This window comes from Pempheris klunzingeri, chromosome 10 (genome assembly GCF_042242105.1).
Source record: "Pempheris klunzingeri isolate RE-2024b chromosome 10, fPemKlu1.hap1, whole genome shotgun sequence".
NCBI lineage: Eukaryota > Metazoa > Chordata > Actinopteri > Acropomatiformes > Pempheridae > Pempheris > Pempheris klunzingeri.
The window spans coordinates 7,526,927-7,554,085 of NC_092021.1; the positions used below are offsets into that span (position 1 = coordinate 7,526,927).

The following is a 27,159-nucleotide window of genomic DNA, read 5'->3' on the forward strand; positions in this document are numbered from 1 at the left end:
ATCTGCTTCTTTTTAACAGCATATTTCCATTGGCATGATTCAATAACAGCAATGGATCCAGAAGGTTCACGTGAGTAAATGTTTTATGGTTTATACTCCAGAAATCTATGTATATCCCAATGTAATAGATAACAGTCATTAGGACTACTTAAACCGTCTCCCGGGCCTGTCACTTCTGATGGTGTAGTATCTGAGGTGTAAGAGGATGATGATCTTTGACTTTTTACATGACTCCCTGGAGGTATCCAAGATGATCCACATGTGAAGGCGATGATAGCAGGCTCGACTCTGAGAAAAGTCAAGTCCCGCTCGTGGAAGAAGCAGCGGCATTTCCGCCTCCTGGAGGACGGCCTGACGATCTGGTACAAGTCCAGATGGGCAGGCAGGGGCCACTCAACCTGTGAGTACCTAAGCATGTGCACATGTTTGCATGCAAGATTGGACAGACATGTTAATAAGGATGTTTCATTTGTATGATTTCATTTTTTGTGCTTAGGTTTGTGTGCTGATTAATTTTAATTTGATTGTAATTTGTTAATAAGTAAGTTTAGTCACATTTTGTAATTCTCGGATGAAGCGAGGCTAGCTCTTTACATTATTACCGGTCATTACGCTGAGCCAATAGGGAAGCACAAAGTACTGAAGACAGTAATTTAGGCCACAACTTCCACATAGATTTTGCACAGAAGAACATGAAATGCACCAAAGAATGAAGCGAATATAAACTGCTACTTTAACCACTCACTGATCATGTCTCAGTCTCAATCACTGAGGTGGAGGCCGTGCGTGAGGGCCACCAGTCTGAGGTCCTGCAGAGCATTGCTGAGGAGTTCCCCGCTGACCTCTGCTTCACCTTGGTGTTTCACGGTCGCCAAGGCACCCTGGACCTTGTGGCCGAGTCGCCAGAGGAAGCCCAGGCCTGGATTCAGGGAGTGCGCAAGCTGATTCACAAGGCTCAAACAATGGATGAGAAAGAGAAGCTAGACCAGTATCCTTTTATTGCAGTGGTTCACTGTGTTTTATGAAAAACACTGGCTCATCCCCTGTCTTCTCTGAACAAAGCTCCAAGCAGTCATGCTAAAAGTGCACAGCACTCTAAAAAACAATAAAAAACAAACTAATTCAGGTCAAACCACTGAAGTTTGCTCCAGTCATGAGATTATCTTAGTTTATCTTATCTCAACAGAACCTTCTGGCTGATTATGAGAAAAAGAAAGTTCTTCTGAATCTTCCTCAGCATCTTCTCAGGTGGGTCTGGGACTGGTTTCACAAAGCTGACAAAAACAAAGACGGGAAGATGAATTTCAAAGAGGTGCGGAAACTGCTGAAGATGATGAACGTAGACATGAATGAGGAACATGCTCTGCACCTCTTCACGGTGAGCTTTTGAACTCCTTTGGATATTGTTGCTTCTCGATGGAAAAACTGTGAAATGGATTGAGAGGAATGGGGGGGGGGGCTGCAGCTGAAACAACTGGCTTTAAGTTGTGTGAGCTTTATATTTCTTTTACACAGTGCAACAAATAAGTAAATAAGGCTCTTCCTTGATTTCAGATGGCTGACAAGTCAGAGAGCGGCGCCTTGGAGATCGAGCAGTTTGTCCACTTCTATAAGATGCTGACTCAGAGGGATGAAGTGTGGAAGGTGTTCCAGGACTACTCCGGAGATGGAGAGAGGTTAATGCTGGAGGAGCTAAATAACTTCCTGATGCTGGAGCAGCACGAGGGAGAGCAGAGTGCTCAGCATACCCAAGAGCTGATTGACCGCTACGAACCATCTGAAGCAGGTGAATAAGTTGTTCTAATGTTAAACATTTATTATGGATAGCACTTATGATTTACACTGTTTCAGTATTGTATGAGGGTCAGGGAGGTGGACCCTCTACCTCTAGCCTGTTTGGTGTATCTGAAGTGCTTGATGTTGTGTGTTTGTTAAGATTTTCTAGCTTTAAAAGCTTTATATTTCAGTTATATTACAGCATCATGCAAGCTGTGTTTAGGTTCAAGTGTTAGGTAGTACAGGTGATATATCATGCCCATTTTCAGGTTCATACTTGTGTTTGGGGGTCCTGATAGAATATTTTTCCATGCTGCAAACACATTTTCTTATTCTTCTCACTGTGCATGCTGCAAACTGCTCTTTTCAGCCTCTCTCTGAACACTCTGTTTTGACATCTAACGGACAAGCACAATTTGTGTGTTCGTTGCTCATACCTTCAACATCTTATTACCAGAGCTATTGCTGCGGACAGAGAAGTGGAGTCAGGCTCCTGGAGGTCTGACGGAGGTCACGTGATCAATAGCCAAATCTAAACAGAGCATTGTCACCCACATTTACTGAAAGACGGAGCAGGAGAAAAAGAGAGAGGATGATCTTCTGAGGATCTCTAGACACACAGGGGACAAAGAGTTATGTTGAAAAGACATTTTGGCAAATGTCCCCTTTAACTATTAATTAAATGTTGGCCAACACTGGGTTGAATATCCTCATGTATCATGTCACCACTTGCTGAATTGCCCACCCCTCTCCTAATGATCCTACTCTGATGGACTTTAGAGTAAATTTTCACTTTTAATTTGACCAACAAGAACAATGGATTCTAGGCTAGATGGCAAATTTAAATGTCCCATGGGATGCTAGTGCATAACAACGATGAAAACGACTTGAATGGAGATAAGGGATCTGCACACTGTAAGCTCGTTTTGCATAGTTAGCTTTCAGTCAGCTTTCAGTTAAGACCATATTTGTACTGTTCAAAAAACAAGAGTCTACAGCCACACAGCCTGTACCCAGACACAGCAGTTATTGGAGCTAAATGGTGATTAACTATAGAATATATGAATGAAATGAACGTAGCTCCTGGGTCTGAAAAATGAAGCCAGAACTGCCTTAAACGTGCATTCTTTCTAATGGCTTGCAGGGGGCGACTCCACAGAGTTAACATTTTGAGTCCATAATTTTCCTCATGGACTTAAGTCTTCTTCAAGCTGTCATGATGTTCATTTAGTAAATTATGGTCTCATTTAGAGGAAAACAAACCATAAAGCAGGGTATGCTTTAGGGCGGGACTACCTTTGAGGCTTCAAAACTGCAGTCCATGGATGGCTACATCCACTTCTTATATACAGTCTATGTGTTTAACACCTACCACAGTACAGCTGATGATGCTAGATGAAATCCCACTCACTAGAGTGATTAGAATGTACCCTCTATGGACCTTGAATTTCATGACAATTGACCCACTAGGTGAAGATATGTCACTCAGAACCAATTATTTCAACATTATGGTGATGCTAGAGGAAAAGTGAAGCGAGATCAGAAATATCTGCCTTTCCTTATTTCCAGATTTAGAAATGCTTTGAAATTTATGACTAAGTTTTATGGCCAGCTAAACCTGGATTGTGCTCTTGTGCCATCTGTATCATGTGCAGCCAAGAAGCAAGGCGCCATGTCTTTCGATGGCTTCCAGATGTACCTGTGCTCACAGGAGGGTTCCATATTTAAACCTGAGCTTCGGGATCTTCACCAGGACATGAGCCAGCCGCTTAGCCACTACTTCATCTCCTCCTCACACAACACCTACCTCCTGGAGGATCAGCTCCGAGGACAGAGCAGCCTGGAGGCATACATCCAGTGAGAGCTGCTGCACACACCACAGGCAACATACTTTATCCTTTAGTCCCTGTTTTAATGGAAGCAGAGGTTAGACAATCACATATACAAAAAGTATAGTATAACAAAGCAAGGGCAATTACTTACATTTTCATGGCTGTATGTGTGTGTGTGTGTGTGTGTGTGTGTGTGTATGTGTGTGTGTGTGTGTGTGTGTGTGTGTGCATACAGGGCTCTGAAAAGAGGCTGCCGCTGTGTAGAGGTGGACTGCTGGGACGGCAGTGATGGGGAACCCGTCGTGTATCATGGCCACACTTTGACTTCCAAGATTCTTTTTAGAGACGTCATTTCCACACTGAAAGAATACGCCTTCAAGGTGAGCAACACCAGCACCATTTGCTTATAAATGGTTGATTCCCTCAAATTACACAGGAAACATATTTTATAACTTATATTATAAACCCTAGTGGTATTCAGCCATGCGCCCCGGCCAGATTCTGATATTAAATTCGAAGCCAAAATATCCTGCAGAAACAGTTGCATATTTTGAAGAAATGGTCCCTGCAGACAGTGTGTTATTTGTGATGTGTCACAAATAAATTCCATTCACTTCTGATGCATTGTGTTGGCGGTACAAATCTCAGACACTGATTTATCTAAAAACCCATTTCTGTTAGTCTACAGTGACATAAAGTGAAACCTTGCGTGGCTACACAGCAGTACAAGTAGCTGAATTTGGTTGCATTTGGTACAAAGCAAATCAACCCTTGAGAGCTGTTATAAATTCCACTCACATGACTGTGTGTGTGCCCAGAAAAGTGTAAAGCCCAGATGGAGCAGTTGGTAACCTTCCCTGCCCCTGGAACCAAATGTACCCCTGCTGACTGACCTACATGGAAAACGACCAGGAACCTCTCATGTGTCTCCACGTTTTATCTTCACTCAAACTTTCCTACTCAGCTCTAAGATGATACAATGAAGACAGTGTTTTGGAGGAATGTGGAAACTCGATACTGTTAAAATACTCATTTATTGCAGCTGAATTTCAACATAAACAACACAGACTACCGATATTACAGCAGTGTGTCCTCTCTTACCCTTTCGATAGGTATCAGACTTCCCAGTCATCCTGTCCCTTGAGAATCACTGTGGCGTGGAGCAGCAGACAGTCATGGCCCAGCACCTTAGACAAATCTTGGGTGACACACTACAGACCACCCTGCTGGATGGACAGGTCCCACAACAGCTTCCTTCTCCACAGGTTAGAATCTGTCGGGATTTTGTTTTTTTTTTTCTCTCAAATGTGCTCTTCAGACAGTGAGGCACCCTGGGATTCATTTTTCCTTTCAACCTATCATGAAACTGGGGGAAATGTGTCATTAACATTTAGGAGACATTTTAAAGATTTATGGTTCACGTGTGCCTTGCTACCATCCTCCACTCATCTAAAAGCAATAGTATAACTTCCAAACTCTTTTCCATTAGAGCACTTAGGGCAATCAATGCTAACTTGAACTAATGGCAAAATGCTAGGAGGAATTCCTCTGAGGTTTTTGCCTATTTAATAGTGGTGCATTGCTGCATTTAGTTAGGAGACAGTAAAGTGCATGAAGATAGATCACCTCCAAGATTAGTCTGGGCTCAGGAAACAATAAATACTCCAAAACTGTCATGCTGATAGATCAACGGTATCAACACATTCAGCCCATTCAGCCAACATTAATGGATTTCTTTATATAAGTGGATTAAATATAACTTTCACCAACATGTGCTTGTGTTGGTGTTATTACAGGAACTGAAGGGGAAAGTTTTGCTGAAAGCCAAGAAGATTGGCAGTCTAGAAGACTGTCTCGATGAAACCCTGACAGACGAAGTTAGCGATGAGGAGGAGATGGCCAACGGTGAGGCTGAGAGCCCGTCCACAGAAGACCTGCCTGCAGGGCCTTTAGACCATAATGAGAAGGTAAATGAACTTGATACTTCTTCTGTAAGACCAGGCTTCTAAAGTATATACATACGTTTTCCTTACAGTGGAAGTGAAGAAAGACAGATGCCAGAGACGGGGAATGATACCAAAAGTGATAGCGAATAGAAGACAGCAGTGAACGGAGCTCGATAGTACAAAGAGACAGGAAACTGGAGTGAGACACAAGAGACAATGAGGCGAGACTGGAGCAAAAGGAGGGAGATAGCGAAAAGAGGCAAGAAACAGGGATATTTAGAAGACGACAGATATGGGACAAAGAAGAAAGATAGTGAAGTGAGAAAGAAAACAGCATCCAGTGTGCTTCTCCCCAGCTGTGGGAAAAACTGTCCTCTGTTACCATCTGTTTAAAAATATGTGATGCTGTACGTCATATTTAACTGAGCTTCAGTTAACCAAGAACATACTATTCCACTACTTTATTATTCTACACTAATATACTTTCAAAGCGGCATCTATGGGTCGTTAATTTTCATGTAAGTGCACCGTGAAGAGTGCAGCTACAACTGGAAGCAAATTAACTAAATCAATAAAATCTGTACCTTTAAAAATGTCATTAGAGGCGATGAGGCACAGAGAGGGAATTCTAATCATCCTACCCACATTTCTCAGCTGCTTTAAAGCTTTGACTGAGCAATATTATAGGTATATTTTGCAAACTGGTAACCCTGTAAATTACAGACCTGTAATTAGATTTACAGTATTGATTTCACTACTAACATAAAATTACAAACAGGGTGAAAAAAGCAGAAGTTCTGCCTAAATAAAGTAATAATTACCCTATTATTTCTCCTACATTTAAACAAAATTCAGGGGGAATTACTGAGTTTATTTTTACAGAACAATTTATAACTTTTTTACTTTAAATTTTTGCAATTTTGCTCAGTTTTGGACAAATTATCAGTTTTTGATTTCCAACTTTTTTCACATTTGTTGTAATTTCATGTTAGCACCAGACAAATTACTGGAATTATTGTTGAATTACTGGCCCGTAATTTCTTTGGATTTGTTTGCTGATTCTTTTTATTCTCCCCTTGTGCAGAAATCCAAGTCCAAAGTGTCCAGGGAACTGTCAGACCTGGTGGTTTACTGCAAGAGCGTGCACTTCCACGGCTTTGAGAATGCTCGCTCACAAGCCAAATGCTATGAGATGTCCTCATTCTCTGAGTCCAAGGCCAAGAGGCTCGCTAAGGAAGCAGGTAACATGAACGTGAGGGAATAGTGTATTTTGAAATTTTTTGTAGAGTCCTCAGATAAAAGAACACACCTGTTTTATGGCTATAATATGTTATTAATGTGTTACACAGTGTGTCTTTTGATGTTATTAGATTCTCATAACTGTATTTGAGTCATAGAAAGAGAAACCCATAGATTTCTCTGCGTTTACGTTAACGAGATACACCGGCTTTGTTCCCTTCAAAACTCTCTTCAGGGACAGAGTTTGTGCAGTACAACGCGGGGCAGCTGAGCAGGATCTACCCCAGCGGCTTCAGGACAGACTCCTCCAACTACAACCCGCAGGAGATGTGGAATGTGGGCTGCCAGATAGGTGAGGGAAGGTCGCCCTCTGCTGCTTACACCAAACCTTTCCTCTAAAAATCCCTGACGTCTCCTGTTTCTAATCTTAACACCCTGAGTGCTCCGATACTTGATTTGTATTTGACCTGGATGGGGATGAAAAACACGTTGGTGCATTTAATATTTCAGCCGCATGTGTTTAAGAGAAACAAAATAAAGATAATCTTTTTGGCATTTTACCTTTATCTAACAGTTAAGAGTAGACACTGACAGGAAACATGGGGAGAGTCATCCTAAAACGGAACCAGGCACATTGTGATTATATGGTGTGGTCACTGTTCCACATGGATGCCCAGTCTAACATTTTGAACATATAAAAAACAACAAAAAAAAGTTTCAGACATACATAAATGCTGTCTCTTTCGTGCCAGTACTTTGAGGAGTACTTCTCTTTGTCCACACCCTCCCTGCCACCCCCACGTCCTCCCGTAGGGAGATTAGAGGTCAGGCTCAGATACAGAACATCACCCCCACAGCTGGTGGAGTTTAACAGGACAGATGCTTCGTGTCATAAGGGCTCAAACTGTCGCCGTCTGCTCTGGATAAAACACAGTCTGGACTGCGTCTATCTGACCTCACATGAACTTCAACAGCGAGATAGATGACTCTGAGTCTGGGATATCATGAGACGAAAAAAAATTAATTGTAGTATTTTCCTTCTCCCTCTTTCCAAAAGTGGCTTTGAACTTCCAGACAGCTGGTCTGGAAATGGATCTCAATGACGGGGTGTTCTTGCAGAATGGCCGTTGTGGCTTCGTCCTCAAGCCCGACTTCATGAGAGATGGCAACTCCCAGTTCAGTCCAGAGAAGCCAGAGGAGCGGCAAGGCTACAAACCACTCCGCTTATCCATACAGGTTCAAAACCATGTGAAAGTCTAGTTGGTTTGTGGCAGCAGTGTGTAAATTGTATAAATATGAGCAAGGTGCTGCAGAAAATTTGCATGTAATGTCAGAAAATCACTGAATAACAATTACAGGAGAGAAAATGTGTAATTTGTGGTTTCTATATCTGAAATGCAAATGTGTTTGTACGTTTCTCAGGTGATCAGTGGACAGCAGCTACCAAAGGTGAACCAAAAAGAAGGCTCTATTGTAGACCCCCTGGTCAGACTGGAGATCTATGGATTACCACAGGATCAGGCCAAGGAAGAGACCAGCCACATTAACAACAATGGTGTGTGTGTTCAGTTTTTTTATACAGATAATGTGGCTATTTCATTTACATAGATGATTGTAGTTGGTACAAGAGTGAAAACAATAAATAGATTGAAAAAGTAAATTAAAAACTCACATCCCAGTCGGTACTCACGCCTCTACTGCCCTCTTCCTGCAGGTTTTAATCCAGTGTGGAATGAAACTCTAAATTTTGTAATCCACACCCCTGAGCTGGCCCTGGTTCGCTTTGTGGTGGAGGACCACGATAAGGCATCCAGGAACGACTTCATTGGACAGTTCACTCTGCCATTTACCTGCATCCAAACAGGTGATCAAAGAGTACAGGGAGCCAAAACACAAAGCACTGCACTGAAACCCCCAGAGCTAGAGTTTGCTGCAGTATTTCTTAAATATGATGATAACATCACGTGCTGTGTCATATAGGGAAACACTGAAACACCATTCTGTTTGAAAGCCTTTGTCTAATCCAAATTCCTCTCAATGTCTTTCCCTCTCCAGGATATCGTCACATACACCTGCTCTCTAAAGATGGAACAGCTATCCCTCCCTCCTCCCTCTTTGTCAACATCAGCATCTCAGAGCTCACATGAAGGAGTCAGGTCTGAGGACGTGAAGCAAGAGGGGGTCACAAGTCCCGTGTCTGTACTTGCTTGATGAAAGATGAGAACGGCATGCACCAATACTTTTATCTGATGTTGAGCTTTTGCTAGGATAAGGTTGGGTCAAAATATGGCTCATAAGGCCGGGGTCTCCCCCTCTCCCCTCGTGCACCCAGGCAGCAGGTGTGGGGCCACGAGGCAGGCAGGAGGACGCCATAGTGTGCAGCGAGCGGCGTGCTTTCATTTCTTTCTATAGCATTACGTAAGGCAACTGCTGCGCATCGGACGGTTCACTACTTGTTGTACATTAATTCCTGATAATGGACACCTTGTTGGGCATTATCTCACTTATACCATGGTCATTAAAGAAAATAATAAGGACCATTCATTTATATTTTCATGCATTTTGCGACCAAAATAATTTTTCACAAGCAATCCGTTTCTCCGTTTCCCTGGTAACGCCTGGTGGTTTGACTAATATGAGGAACAGTCATTACCTTGCCATGAGGTTCTTGCAATTCATTACTCCAGTAAATAGGGTGGATCATAAATACGAAGTGGCAACAGGAGATATTTCTAGTCCGCTCAGCTAATGGATTCCTTTGTCTGAGCTGTTAGTCAGAAAGCTGAAAGATTCAACATAGAAATCTAATGTAAACTGTTGAAAGATGTGATCAGAGAGTGATAATGGGAAGTGTTGAGACAAATTGTAAACAGAGGCTCTTTATGCGTCCTTGTTGCTGTGGTTTCTTAATTGATTTAGCCAGCGCATTGATTTAAAACGGCAAACAGACAGTTTATGTGGAACAACTTTTACCAGACACCCAGCAGCAGAGTATTCACCCAGACCAAGAATATAACATCAGCCAACATATATTTTTAAAGCTCTGTTTACAAAATTGCATTGTCACAAAACACTACAGAGAATAACGTTACAAACAAATAAGACCCACATTACACCCCACAACCATTCCACCCTTCTTTCACATCCACCATCTACATAGACTACTGGTCTGAGAAGTGGACGTCACGAGTTGGTTTGTGGACTGCCATTCTGAAGCCACCAGTTTGACATTTTGGCCATTGCCATCTTGGTTTTGGAAAATGAAATGAGTAATGTTCATTGGGGAAGACCCTTGTGTCAGACTGGTTAGGTTTAGGCCTGACCCGCCTCTGATTGGTTAGTCACAAGGTCGTCCCGCCCTAAAGTCCACCGTCTGTTTTCCTCTAAATGGACCATAATTTACTAAATAAACATCATGCTGTTGGCCATTAGAAGAATGTAAGTTTAAGGCACTTCCTCATTGGTTTCATTAGTCAGACCTGGAAACTGCATCCACTTTTTTTCGAAACGAAAAACGAAAAAGTTGCAGCCTAGTTCACTTTGGCTCTTTAGGAACATCTGAGTGACATCACTGACACCACATCCATGTCTTATGCAGTCCATGATGCTGCTGTGTTCGCTCAGTAGTTTCACTGAGTCTGTCAATGGGCAGCAGCTCTGACTCCATTTTCGGCTGAGTTTCGCTGTGCTGAGGCTCACTGAGTAATTTACGGACTGACATGCACTTGACTTAACATGTGTTTCAACCAAATGCAAAGCAAATATTTGCCTCACGTTATTTACTTGAGTTTGATCGCCAGACAAGCTGGGCGAGGGAGTGTATCATTTTCTGCTCAGGTCACCATTACTGCAATGTTTCTTTACATGACAAATAGTTGTGTAATGCTATGCTAATGCTCTAGATCATGCATTTATAACCTTTAAAGATGTCTACCTGCGTTTGTGTTCTTATGTCAAATATATGCAAATCACAATTCAACTTTTTATGGAATTATTGCCTGCAAAAGCTTTAATTTTTCTTTTTTTTTTAGGAATGTGAAGGATTGCTGCTTGTCTAGAATGTTTAAATATACCAGTTTGCCTTAAAATGAACTGTAATAGCAACCAGGAAGTAACAGTAAAATGTAATAATAGAATGAGAGACAATTGCCAAATACCAGTATTATAAACCTATTAAAAAGCACTCATAACTTTTGGCTGATCTACAATCAAGTGTCTGATTGAGTTATTTCTATTTACTCATGTACAAATTCAATGTTGTGTGTAATGTGAATGTATGTATATAAAGGCTTTTATATACATGCAATACATTTTCTGAAGAGTAGGATTGAGTCGTTCACAAACATTGTATGCATTCATTTATTCACTCTATATTATCACAAGCAAATATCAAAGGACTTTAATAAAAAAAAAAAAAAACATTGTTTCTTTTTCACAGAACACACTTTCAATTCATATTACCTCACTAAACAACTTACAGTACAATAAAATCAAGTGGTCAAATATAAATATTGATACTGCTAATTTCCTTTTGGTAATGATGGCCACCTACAATCTGACCCAACCACTGCATTTATAGTGCCTTCTCTTCAGTGTTTTTGCACAACCTCTTCAACTAGCTCCTGTACCTCGTCGGCAGTCCCTTCCCCCTCCTCCATTTCTGCTGCTCTCTCGTCCAGCGTCCCCTGCAAGGCCTCCTTCAGGGTCAGGCTAACAGCCTCAGAGTCCCTCACCACACCCTGCTCTACCGGCATGTCTGGATGGTGCCTCTGCAAATGCTTGACCACCTGGAACTTCTGCTTGGCTCTGTAGGAGCAGTGGCGACAGCAGAAAGGCTGCTGCTTGGTGTGCGAGAGGTAGTGATGTCTGAGGCCTGCTGGCCACCGGAAGGCCTTCTGGCACAAACCGCACGTGTATGGACGATCGTCACTGTGTTGCCGCTGGTGGGTCTTCAGTATAAAACTGGTCTTGAAGGCTTTGCCGCATTTCTCGCAGACATAAGGGCGCAGGTCGCAGTGCTGCGTGTCCCGGTGGGCACGCAGAGCATCTGCCCTGTTAGTGCGGTAGTCACACTCATCGCAGGCATATGGCTTGTCACCTGCAGAAGACAAACAAATGTTATTTTATTCAAGCAATATACAATTCTTAAAACCAAATCAACATTTACAAGACCTTGAAAATTTGCTGACAGATTTCATGTGTTACATGTTATGATCATCAACCTTTCTATCTTACTGATACCTGTGTGTTTGGTCATGTGGTACTTAAGCTGAGTCGCCCATTTGCATTTGTAGCCACATTCTGGACAGAGATACTTCTTCTCCTCTTGGTGGACCCTCATGTGAAGCTGTAGTAGAAAAACATAAAATAATAACATGAATGTGACATCACTGGATCTTTCTCTTGCAGCTCTTTTCAGTTTGATGCTACTCTTCACTTTCCTACTGATGTAACAAGCAGTAATGAGGTTGAAACACTAAACTAAGAGAAATGTCTAGCGTCTGAATAAACTAAATGCTTTCCTTGCTGCCAGTTGAAAAAATAAAAATAAAATAGTTTTACATTTTGGGAAATATGCTAATATGTTTTCTAAACTCACTTCTTAATTTGTTTGAGAAGATCAATACTAATCTAATGTCTGTCCACTACCACAAGCAGCTGGTTAGCTTAGCTTAGCTTAGCATGAAGACTGGAAACAGGAAAACAGCTAGCCTAGGGGTTTTAAGGGGGTTATGTGCTGGACTATGTCTTGGCCATACAGTCACTTGCACATTAACAAGGCAAGGCAAATGTATTCATACAGCACCTTTCAAACACAAGGCAATTCAAAGAGCTTTACAGGGACATAAAACACAATAAAAAAGAAAAACACAGAAACGTATGTAAAAGATAATAAAAGCACAAGAAAATAAACAGTTAAAGTTTAAGAGAAGATGCATTTAAAGACAATAGAGGCATGTGGATAAATAGTTACAGATTAAAAGAAGTTATGTAGCTCTATTATTGGAAAGCCACAGTAAACAGTAATGTTTTATGGCCTGATTTAAATGCGCTGACATTTTAAAATGTATCCTTTGACACACTGGAAGCCAGAACTCTGGCCGCTGCCATGCCACCCCCCCATCCAACTACAACATGTTGTTATGAAACTGAACTTTGCTGTGCAGGTTAATAAAAAAAAGACATGTTAATTAGTAAACTTTAGTCAGCCAATAAACTTATAGCTTACCTTCAACCTAGATGGATCAGTGCAGGTGTAACTGCACTGCTCACAGCTGTAAGGCTTCTCTCCAGTGTGTATGCGAATGTGCCACGTGATCTTCTGCTTGTTCCGGGTTGAATACTCGCAGTCTGAGCATTTGTACAGACGCTTTCCTCCATGTGAGCGGAGGTGCTGCTCTAACACCAGCTGATGCTGACAAGCAAACTGGCAGGTGCTGCACTTGAGAGGCTTGTCCTCTGGAGGTCCCTCCTCATGTTCATTCAGAAGGTGCTGAGCTAACAGCTGCCTTGTTTTGGTCGCGAAGGGGCACAGCTGACACCGATGTGCCAGGTGCGTTCTCTGGTGAATCTCAAGGCTTTCCTTGGTCTTAAAAGACTCCTGGCAGGTGGTGCACCTCACCTGTGGGTGCTTGCTCTCTTGGTGCGTCTTCAGTGTGAGCTCGCTGCTACACGTGTAGTTGCACTGCTTACATGAGAAACAGACCTGGAGCTGGTGCACACGTTTACAGTGATTTCTTAGTGCAACTTCTGAACTAAACTGAGCATCACAGTGAGTGCAGGTGTGGTGTAAGTCGCCCGTGTGGCATCTGAGATTGTGGCGTCTTACGTCGTCAAGCGTGTAGCCACTGAAGTCACAGAGTGAGCAGAAGTGCGTCGGCTGTTTGTCGTGGATGCGCATCTTGTGCTGACGCAACTTAGTCACAGCCCCAAAGGTCTTGTCGCAAATGTCGCAGCTGTGGCGACCGATTCCTGTGTGAAGAGACTCGTGCTCTTCCAAGCGATAGCGCCTTGTGGTGCTAAAAGGACAATATCGACAGTGGTGCGGTCTAGCACCATTGTGTTTGAGTGCAACATGTTGCTCCAGGCATCGTTCTTGTTTACAGGTGAAAGTGCAGAGCTGGCAATGCAAAAGTTTAGGCTTAGCAACATCAAACTTTTTTTTGTTATGGACATACAGGATGTGACGGGTCAGAGAAATCTTAGATTTGGCTGCAAATGAACACATGGTACACTGGACTTCATCTGGCTTCAAGCAGCCTCTCTTTTCATGACTGTCTAACGCCCTTTTCTGGTTGCACTTAAATGCACAATTTGGACAAGACAGAATTTGATGTTTCTTAGACGCAGGCCCTGTTCTTTCATTGTGTTCTTCCACCAGGTCTTTTTCTTTGAGCGACTCATTTCCACGGACATCGTCCTCTTCTAAAATGATCTGATTCTCCCTTTTCCTTGAGATTTTTCTGCAGGTTGAGAGGTGCCGTTCAACTGTTGCGAGCCTGACTGATGAAAAACTGCACAGCTTGCACTTGAACTTCCCATCCTTTTTCGTGTAAAGGGACAGCAGTGGAGTATTCCTTTGTTTGTTACTGGAAAATAACTGCTTTTTTGTACGTTTAACTTTCTTTGTTTGAATTTTACTTTGCTGGTGTCCTGATTCACTTGGTGTTAAAGCATTATGAACAAAGGCTTTACAGTTTTTTAAATGAGATGTGCATACTTCCTCTTCTTCCTGACGACATTCCTGATCATTTGAATCAGTGAAAATCCTATTTTGTGAAGATAGCAGCTCAGGATTTGTTCCTTTATCCATTTGCTTGGAACCTTCCTGACTCACAGTGCCTACGGCAGTCAAACATGTATTTGAAATGCCTACAAATGTCCTTGCTTTCCGCTGAAGTGCTGGACACCTCTTTGTAAGGTGGCTATCAAGGCCTCGCCTCTGTTTGAACTGTGCACCGCAGGCCTGGCACTTGTGTCCTTTTATCCTTCCGTGGCAGAGAGCCTGGCAGTGATACTTCAAAGCAGTTTCCTTACTGGTTACATAAGAGCACTTATTACAGTGATAGACGTCGTTAGTTGGCACCACAAGCATTTGCACCCGTCCCTCCAAAACCATGGCTTCGGCTTGCTGCTTGTCGTGCTCCTTCATAGCTTTCAGACGGATCTCAGGTTCTAATGGACCATTTTGCTCAGATGGAAAAGTGGAACTGGCTGCTCTGCCATCATTCACACCCTCAGGTGGTTGAGCCTGACACTCCTCAGGTTCAACTGGTTGACTTGCAATATTCAGAGGCTCACAGCTGTCATCAAAGTCACTTTGTTCACATTCTGCTTCTGCCTGAGCCACATCGTCTTCCTCTGATGAAGATGAAGAGATGTCCATCTTCTCTTGTGACATGTCAGACCAATTACAGTTTAAATTGGATGAGCTTGGAGTTTGATTTGCACAATGGTCTTCCTCATTTTGGGAAGCTGGTGTCTGATAGTCGCCGGTTGACAGTGTTGTTAAAACAAGAGTACAGTACTCCTCAGGACTATTCACAGGCGGAGGACAATCTGAAATACCTTCATTAATGACCCCTTGAGGAGCAACATCAAAACTACCAACAGAATCCAAAGTTTGTGAACCAGCTACAGTTCCAGTACTGACCCTGTGATCTGCTGAGCCGGGACGACCACATTGTTCTCTTTCAGAAGGTGGAGGTCCTTCAGAAGTGGATAGTTCAGACTGCTCATGAGCTGTTGAGGACTTGTTGTAAAAATCCTGCGAGAACTCAGTTGAGCTCCTCTCCTTCTCCTTTGCGGCATAGTTCTCTAGCCATGCTTTGTCCCCGGGTACGTATCCGTGAGCTTTCCTCTTGTGCAGGAAGAGACTGATGCTACTGAAGGAGGAATAGAGGCAGAGTGCACAGCGGAACTCCTTCAGCTTGGTGTGTTTGCAGTTCTCGTGGTTTTTAAGGGCTTGTCTGTAGCAGGTAGTGTATGTGCAGTATTTGCACTTATAGACAGATGGCTGTTTCTCTTCACCAGAATGTTTGGCCAACATGTGATTGTTAAGCTCATATTTGCGCTTGCAGGCATACGCACAGATCTCACACATAAGCGATTTGGCCTGATGACGTAATTTGTGGCTATTTAGCTGGTCCATGCGGTGACAGCGGTAGGGGCACTGATCACAATGATACCTTAGAGAGGAGACAGGAAATTAAGTCCTAACAACAATAAGATAAATGCTTTGATAATTCTGTGTGCACCCAACAGTGTTGCACCAATAACAAGATGGAAACATGTCTGCGGTATAAGAAACTACTGAAGTATCTACCTGAGGTCTCCTGTGTGCTTCCTCATATGGACATTCAGATAGTGCTTCCACTTAGTGACGTATCCACATTCAGCACACATAAAGTTCTTGTCATCAGAGTGAGTGAGCATATGTTTGGAGAGGTAGGACTCGTCTCTGCATCTGAAGTCACACAGGTTACACTTGTGGGGCTTCTCACCTATCACAGAACAAAATAAAATACATCAGGAGATGTGCCAAAATACCAGCTCTTAGAAGAGCTTCACAAACTACAAGATGCTGTATTGTGAGAATCAGATGATAAACCATTACAGTATTAAAAATCTATCCCCTCCTCACCACTGTGCATCAGCATGTGTCGCCTCAAGCCGCGTTTATGCGAGGTCATGTAGCTGCACTGAGAGCAGCGGTGAATCTTCTCGTTGGCGTGCAAATGTCCAATGTGCTGCTCAAACTCCACAGGGTTAAATGTGACGAAGGAGCAAAATTCACAGTGAAGCTCGTCGTGTCCTGAGTGACCTTGACGCTGGTGCTGGAGGAACACGTTCTTATTGGAGCAAGAGAAATCACACTGTGAGCAGTGGTAGGCGAGGTGGGTCCGATAATGAGCCTCCATCTCCATCTCACTTTGAAAGACGGCACCACAGGCGTGATGACGACACTCTACAGCCGTGACCCCATGCACCTCTGCCGTGTGTCTAATAAGTTCTTTGCGTACAGAAGTCTGGAAAGAACAACCCTCTTGGAAGCAATCCATTGGCTTACTGTCTGGCAGGATGTTGTGCGTCTTCATGTGAGCCTTAAGCGACCTGCTCTGGCGAAAGCTTTGGCCACAGGCGGGGCAAGGATAGCTGCGACTCGTCACGTCATCTTCTGCCTCATCGGCATGCACGCTGACAAGATGGCGGCGGATTGCGTTCAGCTCCACGGCGGAATACTCACACAAGTGGCAACGGTGAACCTTTTTGCCCGCCTCGCGGAGTCTGTGAATGCGTAGCTTACTCTTGCTGGTGAAGTGGCGCTTGCAGGTGGGACACTGGAGACTGGGGTCGGGAAAATGTAAATGGAGGTGCTCCTGGAGGTGAGAGCGCATCTTGAAGCAGCGCCGACACTTGGGGCAGCTGTGGGTGCGATAAATGTGCTCCGATCCCTCTGCAAGGTACGCTGATGGACAAGAACATGTGACATTAGTTTTAATAAAAGTTTGTGGCTGAAGTTTGTATCATTTCAATCAGGAGATGCTTGTTTTGCAATGTGGCTTGAGAAGTACTCAAGAAGATTTATTGACACATGCATGATATAAGTCTTTGGCGGTTAAACCCCATGGAAATGGAATTTAATGGAAATTAAAAGTGTACACAGAGTTCTTGTTTTTTTATTTTTATTTTTAAATTTCTTATTTGTCCATCTGTTCTTCTATGTTTGCTGCTTAGGATCAATGAAGTTCAACAGACCACTGACACATTATCAGCTTTTATGTTGATATGGTAGCCACCTGGTGAATGTATGTCCAATATTCACTCTTTCTTAGGTCTCCCTTTGGTGAGCCTATATGCCCAGAAGTATGTGGACATTTCCTTCTAAACACTGACGTTGGTTTCCACAGCCACGTCCATAAAATAAAGGTGCATTAAATGATGCGTACAGGAATGCAATCTCCATTGGGAAGAATTCTTAGTAGAGAGGGCCGTAGCTCATCAATTTTCTGCCCTGCTTAGCAGCAAGAACAATGTCACTGGACTCAGTGAAAATATGTGGTCTGGAGCGATCAGTCACGCTTCACTAGCTGGCTAGATGGACAAATTTGTGTTCGGCACATGCCAGAAGAACACTACTTACCTGAATTCAGTGTGCTAACTGCAACGTTTGGTGGAGGAAGAACAATGGTGTGTGGGTGTTTTAATGGTAGAGGCTAAGTCTCTTAACGCGACAGCATCCAATGATATTTTAGACAACAGTGTGTTTCCAACTAGGGTTGCAACTAACTAATTATTTTCTCAATCAATCAGTTATTCGTTTGGTCTCTAAAATGTTCCTCTCTGTTTCCCAGAGCTCAAGCTGACGTCTCCAAATTGTTATTTTGCTCAATCAATCGTCCAAAGCTCAAAGATACCTGGAACCATTTCTGCTTGAAAAACCAATCAGTCAATTATTTGTTTTTCAAAATAGTTGCCAATTGAGTTTGTGTCGATCAACTCATCTATCAATTGACTAATCATTTCAGCTCTACTGCCAACTTTGTGGCAACAGTTTGAGAGAGGCCCTTTCCTGTTTCAGTTCTGACTGAAGACCAGACCTTATCGCCTCACGTCAGTGCTGGACCTCAATAATGCTCTGGTGGCTGTCATCCCAGAAGAGGCCACATTAATGCTCATTTTGGAATGATATGTTCAACAATCACAAATGGGTGTACTGTCTACGTGCATTTAGCCATTAGCCTAAGTGATCAGTAAGATGGCTGACTGTGGAGACTTTGTTTTGTGCTGCTTCATCTGAGTTCATCTGAGTTTTATGTTTTAATATCACAGGAATAACTCAAGATTGTGTCATTTATCCGTGCTGTACTATCTAAAAATCTAACTTAATAACTACTGACAATAACCCACAAAGCAGACTGGTGTGCATACCTTTGAAAGGAAGCGGTGCAGCGTCCACTGCTGAAGCTTTGTCTCTCTCCGCTGCCTTTCTCACTCTTTTGGCATCGTGCCTCTCAGGCTGTTCCTCAGTCCCATCTTCTGGTGATGATAACGCACGAGTTGGGTTGCATGTCAGTTTTCTTTTTGGCCTGCCGGACACCTGAGGCTGGCAGCTCCCATTAGTGCATACAGCTGCAGCCTCTTTCTCTATAAACAGATGTGCCAAAATTTGAAAAAAGGATGCAGATTACACGCGAAGACGGACAAGACTGTGTAAAAACAACGACAGCTCCTCGCCGTGTCTGTTTACCTTGAGTGCTTGATGGCTGATGTTCGTGCTCCAAGAGGTGCTCACTCAAATCTTTTACATTTTGAGCGACAAACTGACAGTGAAAGCAGCCAAAGGGCATGTGGCCCTGCACGTGCCTCTCCATCTCACCCTGTGTGAGGAATGACACTTTGCAGGACTGGAGCGTGCAAGGGATAAGTGTGAGGCCATGTGTGGACGTCAAGTGGGACTGATGTTCCTGTCGGTCCGTGCAGCTGAACTGGCAGCCTTTCTCGGTGCAGGGGAACGGGCCTTCAGCGTCACGTCCACTGTGGGTGGTTTTAAAGTGGCTTTTCAGGACACCTGGCTTCGAAAAAACTTCACTGCATTGAGAACACTTGTAGCTTCCCGCCTGTTTTTCACAGGATGGAGTGGCCAGCATTTCTGATCAGGAGTGAGAGGCAGACAGGACACTGTGTGTGAAGCTCGGTGAGGTTCCACTGCCTCCAGTGCGTCTGACAAACAAAAACAGCATTTAGTTTGGATTAGACAGGCATTTATAACACAAGTTGTGCATACAATACACTATCCAGTATAAGCTACTGTTCACATAAGTGTTAGCTGTTAGTGAGTTGGTAGATACAGTACAATACTAATTTTAACCCAAAATGTAACACACAAGGGTTGTAAATGCATTGTAACCATATAATAACGACTTGTAATAATATGCATATACCACACACATCATTACCTTTCATTACACTGTGCAACACAAACACAATTCCAACCTACTGCCTGGGTTTTCGCAGTTCATTTTATCTGAAAAACACAACATCAACCGTCATCACTTAGTATCAGTGTTAAACTCGCGAAATCCACCGTAGCTGCTTTTTTTAGAAGGCTATTTTAATTCACGTTAAGCGACGGAGGTTTCACTTACTTTTATGAAAATGTAAATGGGTACCAACACGCTAACAACATCGCTGCTAGTGCTAGCTAAGCTAACGTTAGCTTCCTGTGATTTGGGTCGCAAACTGTCTCGGTTCCTGCTATTAATTCATTTTGTCTGTCCGCGTCCGTTCAGTCCACAGTAAGACGCACAAGCTCGATATGTTTCATCTTAGTTAGTTGTTATATTAGCTTGCGAGGAAAGTTGTTGAAAGATAACACTAACGGGGAAGCGGAACGAATGTTTACGGGCCGGCCGAGAGTCGGAATGATATTTGTCGAACACAGGAAGTGTAGTAGAGGTCGCTGCCACTACAACACATGACAGCACAGCATTCATACATTGCTCTGCACGCATGGGGATTTTACCTGACGGAACAGTGCTGTATATAAAGAGAAAGTGTACACTGGGAACGACCGTAGCCTCCAGCGGTGTGAGGTTAAGACAAAGACGGCAAGTCAGCGGGGCATTTGCTAATTACTGAACATGACCGGATGTGTCATTAGAAAGTGGCACCAACAGTCTGGACTGTCAGACAGATCAGATGTGTTTGCACTTTGTGTGTAGGTCTGTTTTCCTACAAAGTGTTATAACTATTATATAGAGAGTGTGCAGACATCAGCAGCATGCCGCTGTCAGACATTCTGGACAGTCTGAAGGACAATCCGTACTTTGGGGCAGGGTTTGGCCTGGTTGGGGTTGGGACAGCGTTGGCAGTGGCCAGGAAAGGGGCACAGGTGGGAATGATTTTCTTCCGCAGGCACTACATGATCACTCTGGAGGTCCCCAGCAGGGATAAGAGTTACCAGTGGCTGCTAAGCTGGATCACCAAGCACGCCAGGCACACTCAGCACCTGAGCGTGGAGACTTCCTACCTTGCACATGAGAGTGGACGGGTTCACACGCAGTTTGACTTCCACCCAAGCCCCGGCAACCACATCATCTGGTCAGTCTTAAAATCCACTTCAGCATGAGACTAATACACTTAACTGATGATCCCCGATTCAAAGCCGTACATCAGGTTTAACATGTATGGCACAAAAATGGGGATAATACCTGTATTTATTAATGTGCTTTATAAATACAGTTTTCTCAGTCAACAGAACAACATCTGTCATCCATTGTGGTCGGCAGGTATGGGAGGAAGTGGATCAGGGTGGAGAGGACCAGGGAGAAGCAGATGGTGGATCTGCACACAGGAACCCCGTGGGAGTCCGTAACCTTCACAGCTTTAGGCAGAAACAGAGACATTTTCTTTAATATCTTACAAGAAGGTAAAAGTTTACTCAGATCTACAGTATGTACGTGACCATGCAAATCTTGCCATATGACAGCTGCAATACATTTTGTGTTGCACCTCTTTGCAATTGAGAGATCATTCAGTGCAGTTGTCAATCACATTTTGCAGCAAGAGAATTGGCCCTGAAGCAGGAAGAGGGACGGACAGTGATGTACACAGCTATGGGCGGCGAGTGGAGGCCCTTTGGATTTCCACGGCGACGCAGACCCCTCAGCTCCGTCGTCCTGGAGGCGGACGTGGGTGAAAGGATCGTAGATGACGTGAAGGAGTTCATCGGAAACCCCAAGTGGTACACAGACAGAGGTAGAATATCCCAGTCTAGGTGTCGTTCATTCAGTGCACATGGAAGTTGTCATTAAATGTTTAATTTATTCATGTTCATGTTTTTGAATCATGACAGTTCTTGTTGTGAGGGGATGTGTCTGTTATTAAAAGACTTTCTTGTTGGTGCTCAGTTAAACATCAACCCTTTGAGGATTGAGAAAGGCTGTTGCCCAACAGCACGTCTTGTGCAATTTCCCACTTACACTTGAATGCATCAGAAGAAGACAATAGCAGAGGTTTCAAAACCGTTCCCGCTCACGACTGCAGCACCACGGGACAATAAAATACCTCAAACATAAATATAAAAATTAAACAGAATAAATAAAAATGGGACCTGGAAGCTGATTTTCATATCGTACTGGACTACGCTAAAAAGACTGGCTGCAAGGAAATGATGATAGAACGTGTACATACAGAACAATGAGAATGCTTGAGCATGGTAATGCTTTTGTCTCTGCAGGTATCCCCTACAGAAGAGGATATCTGCTGTATGGCCCCCCAGGTTGTGGCAAAAGCAGCTTTATGTGAGTGTACTTTGGAATTCATGCCCTTCCCATTTATAATCGGTGTGATCAGAAGAGAGACTGTATGTCAAAGAGTTGTGCTTAATTTCATCTACATCTTTGTGACTCATTTCATTTCAGCACGGCACTGGCAGGCGAGCTGGGCTACAGCATTTGTCTGATGAGTCTGAGCGACCGAACCCTTTCAGATGACCGTCTGAACCACCTCCTGAGCGTGGCACCGCAGCAAAGCATCATACTGCTAGAGGACGTAGATGCAGCCTTCGTCAGCCGAGACCTGCTTCCCACAGAGAGTGAGTAGCGGTAGTTTTGGGATTTTGTCATTAGAAACAAGTGGTAATGAAAAGAAGAACTCAAACTTTAGAAGTGGGTTTTATATTTTTTTTGGGTGTAGAAAATATAGAGTTAACTCGTTGTTGTAGACAGACTGCCATTGTGTTTCATTGTGTTTTGAGGATGACTTACAAATCCCTTTTGTTGCCCCCCAGACCCTTTGGCCTACCAGGGAATGGGAAGACTGACCTTTAGTGGCCTGCTTAATTCTCTGGACGGAGTGGCTTCATCTGAGGCCAGAATAGTTTTTATGACCACTAACTACATTGACAGGTGGGTGCTGTTGGATGAGAATTTGTAAATTCAAGTAAAAGCGTTTGTGTATATGTCAAAATGAACACAGTTAATGCAACTGTGTTTTGTTTACTTTCTGTTTTGTGGGCAGCAATCATGTCAAGCTCCACCGCTCCTTAATCCAAACCCCATGCTTAATTTTCCAATGCCGAGTCTATTTCTGCCATAGTGTTTTAGTAATAACAGATAAAAACAAAAAAGTAGCCACGTTTGAAGCCGTTACGGCCACTGGACCTATAAATGCGCCGCCATCAACGCCGTCAGTGGCTTTATTGCTGAAACACATGAACCCTTTATACTCGGAAGACTGGAGTAATAGATAGAGCTGCAGATCTGACAGCCTGTTTTTGTAAACTAGATGCTTCTGCCATAGAGCTGTTACATTTTTAGTACATATGTAGTGATTTTAAGTTTTTTTTAAACTATTTATTTATGTTATTTATTTTCTACAGACAAAAAGAACTGACAAAACAAAAAGATAACAAATGTAGTGGGGTGCTACTGTCAGAATAGAAACCTTACAAATTCAGTGAGTCAGGGGTCTCCAACCTTTTTCAAGCTTTGAGCTACTTTTACACAGCAAGAGCGTCAATGAGCTACCCTCATCTCGAAAACTCCTGTGTAGCTGTGTGATCAAGGATGCGTTTACCTGCAGATAGATATTTTCAGCCAATTTGTAGAAAGTTACAAAAGATTTGTTCTTCTATATTACTGAGTTTACGTTAATGTTTGCAGCCTGTATAAAAATGAGACAAATCAAGCGAATGTGCATTCAGAGAAGGCTTTTGGCAACCCACCAAGAAAGAGCTTAAAAACTACTGGTTGGAGATGCCTGAGTTATATAGTGTGACCATTTTTCCCATCTTTTCTCAAATTTGCCCATAGTCAGTCTTAAATAATGAGTCATCCTTTCCATCACATAGATTTCGTTCATAATTTCTCTCCACTGTTACAGTTAAAATGTCACTCTTCATCCAGTTTCTTGCAATAGTTTTCTTACAGGCCAACAAGATCACTCTGTAGAGGTAGGCATCCTCCATACGTACCTCCTCTTTTGCTGGCAGTCCAAAATACATAGTCCCTGGATCGTTTGATATTTTGTAGCAAAATATTTCCTCAATTACTTTTGCAATATTCTCCCAAAAAGGTCTAACATCTCTAATCTTCTAGCAATTATAGATGTGAACAATTTAGAATCAACATTTAGCATAGAGATTGGGCGATAAGACTCACAATACTCTATATTTTTCCCCTCTTTTGGTATAACGGATATAATAGCCTCCTTCCAAGAAGGAGGACTTTTTGCCTGTTTGAGTGTCCAGTTAAATGAATTTAACATCAAGGGGGTTAAATCTTCTTTAAAGACCTTATACCACTTATTGGGATAACCATCGCTCCCTGGACTTTTATTATTTTTTAATCTACTGATTGCCTTTTCAAGTTCTTTAGTGATCGGTTTAGACAGTATCTCATTCTGTGTAGTCCCTATAGAGGGAAGGTCCAATTTAGCCTGGTACTCCTCAATTTGCCTTTCATCTATTTGTGCTGACTGCTCATACAAGGTTTTGTAATATGATTGGAAAATATCTTTAATTTTTCCTAGTTCGAAGTTTAATACTCTGGTGGATAGATCCCTGATTTTGTTGATTGAGTTTCTCATTTGTTGTGATCTTAAACGCCTTGCCAATATTTTAGTCGCCTTTGGGCCTGCTTCATAAAAAGTCTGTTTTGTAGACCTTAATTTTTTTTTCAATATCTTCAGTAGCCAAATCTGTCAGTTGATTTTTTATTTCTTTTATATTACCTGCCAAGGCTTCACTTTTGTCCTTGTGCTGTTTTTTCTCTAGTTCCTTCAGTTCATCTTCTAATTTAGCCTGTGTAATTGTTTTCATTCTTTTAATATGGGCAGTTCTTGATATCAAATTTCCTCTCATCACTGCTTTAACAGTGTCCCATAAAATTATTGGCTCCATTTGGTCATCTTTATCATTGACAATACATTCTTGAATTTCTTTCTTTATTTCTTTGATGGTCTTTTCATTGTTAAGAATACTGACGTTCATTATCCACAATGATTTCTTTTTTGGGGGTATCTAAATGCATGGTTAGATGTATACTGTTGTGATCGGAGATATCAGCTATTCCTATGCTGCAGTCTATGACCCGATGTCTGTCATTATTGTTCATCAGAAAAAAGTCAATCCGTGAATGAACCTTATGAGCTGCTGAATAATGAGTATAATCTCTCTCTAGAGGATGATGAGCTCTCCACACATCACACAGGCTCGCCTCTTTTATTATCCTTTTCACTTCAATCACCACCGCAAATTAAAATTCCCTCACTTTTAGTTGTAATCTTGTCAAATAATAATTTAAGGAATTTCCGATCTCCGTCTGGTGGACAGTAAACATTAATTAAAGTGACAATAGTATTATCAATCCTTCCTTTAACAAACACATATCTACCTTCTTTATCATAATCTTCCTCCACAACTTCAAAATTAACAGAGTTAGAGTCTAAGGTGATTACTCCTCTTCTCCGGCTGTTTTTGTATGAGCAGAAGAATGAATTTATGTATCCGAACTTTTAAAATTTTTCATGTTCTTCTTTTGGCGAGTGAGTTTCTTGGATAAATGCTACCTGTACTTTATACCTTTTTAATTTTGCTATCAGCCTACTTCTTTTGATTGCGTTACCAAGACCATCTACATTTATTGACACAATGTTCAATTTAGCCATACCACTCATGATGAATATATATAATGACAGTAGACCCCACCAACGAACATGAACTTAGAACAATTTCTTGAAAACAATAACAACTGAACAATACCTGACTCCCACACAATGGGATAAATGTCTGTCCCACCTTGACCCCTTTGGCAGGTCTAGGGTAGTGTCCCCCGTTTGGGGAGGGCCCTACTTCAGGTTTAGAAGGATTAGAAGAAGCCTCCATCCCTAATGTCAAACGTTACTCTTTCTGCCTCCCATGTCCTCAGCTATATTATCCAGTTTGCCGCTCAGCTCCTGCTGTAGGGAGGAGATATCCCTTCTCACTTTGTCATTGACCTGTTTCATCTTGGTTTTGAGAGATTCGATAGCTGCGAGCAGGTCGTTTGCGCTCGTATTGGGTTTGCTAAGGTTAGCATTAGCCTGTTCCACTTCGATGATGAAGTGTTCTTATCCCGCGTTTTAGACATTTTCGAGCCTTATATGCTTCCTCTCTTTCTTTCGCCACCAAATGTGTCTTAACAATCAATAAAGTCGTCAAATTTCGAGTTTTTAGTGGCGAATCTGTCAAAACTTGGAGAGCTGGCACCGAGCTTGTCCTTTCCCCTACGCCATGACACCGGAAGTCCTAGTGATTTTAAGTTTAAATATCCATTATTACAAACTTCAGTCTTAAAGAAGAAAAAAAAGCAATTAATTAGAGCAAATTGTGCGAAAAATGTGTTCATTTTTAAACTGACTGACAGCCCTATACACAGTTTAAAGAACTGAAGTCAAGACAATCACAAAGACTGTTCCATGGTCACTTCCACCAACCGTGTACACATTTGTAATTGATATAAAGACCTGATACTAAACAAAAAATACCACCTAGACTGGAAATCGAGCAAAGTGAAACTACAAAGGAGGTGAAATTGAATAGAGATAACGGAATGAAAACAACACCTTAAAGCTGCACCAATAACTGTTTTATAGAAACAACAAATTAAATGGCAATGTGTCTCAGCTCTAAGGAGCGTTGTTTGTCTATTTGGGGACCTTGACCTGGTTATCCAATCCACAAATACTGCTGTCCTGAGTCCTATGTCCTGCCACAGGAACAGTTTTCAGTTAAAACACTCAAATCCAATAAATGCTTTATAACTTTTTAAGTTCTATGTCAGTGGAGTGTCTTCATCTTGCTATGCTGCCCCCCAGGGGCCAACAACCATGTAATGCCGTGTTAAAATATTTAAACTCATTTGAAGTTTGTATCTTACCTATGAATTTTAAAATTACCCAGTTACAGTAATACGTTTTAAAATGGACATTACAACATATGTAATGACTACCTAAATGTGTTGCTACCATGATGTGTTTTTGGTGAGTTTAAAAAAAAAAATTAACTACCGGTCCCACTTGTAATCTGTGCACGCAGGTTAGACGCAGCACTGATCCGACCCGGCCGCGTCGATGTGAAGCAGTACATCGGGCACTGCACTCACGGGCAGCTTACACAGATGTTCCGGCGGTTCTACCCAGACGAGCCCGTCTCTGAAGGAGAGCGGTTTGCGGAGCGTGCCCTTGCTGCCCACTCGGAGATCAGCGCCGCTCAGGTGCAAGGACACTTTCTGCTGCACAAAATGGACTCTGCTGGATCTATAGACAATGTTGCCAAAATAAAAGAATGACAGGACTGAATAAACAAAAACATGAGAAACATA

General features: G+C 42.6%; 3 protein-coding genes across 3 annotated transcripts; 2 read left to right on the forward strand and 1 right to left on the reverse strand.

Annotated features, from left to right (window-relative positions):
• Positions 1-25: 25 nt before the first annotated feature.
• On the forward strand, positions 26-9,241 carry plcd4b (phospholipase C, delta 4b). The gene is made up of 15 exons (XM_070837783.1): positions 26-70; positions 242-400; positions 760-988; positions 1,249-1,378; positions 1,555-1,786; positions 3,432-3,633; positions 3,844-3,988; positions 4,721-4,873; positions 5,405-5,575; positions 6,639-6,795; positions 7,029-7,145; positions 7,851-8,029; positions 8,216-8,348; positions 8,508-8,657; positions 8,849-9,241. Exons 1-15 carry the CDS (start codon positions 52-54, stop codon positions 8,938-8,940), a joined length of 2,268 nt encoding a protein of 755 aa, XP_070693884.1. The 5' UTR covers positions 26-51; the 3' UTR covers positions 8,941-9,241.
• A 1,924-nt stretch (positions 9,242-11,165) lies between these two features.
• Positions 11,166-19,182, reverse strand: znf142 (zinc finger protein 142). Its single transcript, XM_070838116.1, has 7 exons — positions 19,021-19,182; positions 18,725-18,932; positions 16,437-17,261; positions 16,119-16,296; positions 13,023-15,981; positions 12,035-12,140; positions 11,166-11,891 (listed from the first exon to the last, which is right to left on the reverse strand). Exons 1-7 carry the CDS (start codon positions 19,165-19,167, stop codon positions 11,383-11,385), a joined length of 4,932 nt encoding a protein of 1,643 aa, XP_070694217.1. The 5' UTR covers positions 19,168-19,182; the 3' UTR covers positions 11,166-11,382.
• Positions 19,183-20,273: 1,091 nt separating this feature from the next.
• On the forward strand, positions 20,274-27,159 carry bcs1l (BC1 (ubiquinol-cytochrome c reductase) synthesis-like). The gene is made up of 7 exons (XM_070838180.1): positions 20,274-20,896; positions 21,085-21,224; positions 21,359-21,553; positions 22,035-22,098; positions 22,219-22,391; positions 22,587-22,704; positions 26,874-27,159. The coding sequence occupies exons 1-7, from the start codon at positions 20,577-20,579 to the stop codon at positions 27,124-27,126; spliced, it is 1,263 nt and encodes a 420-aa protein (XP_070694281.1). The 5' UTR covers positions 20,274-20,576; the 3' UTR covers positions 27,127-27,159.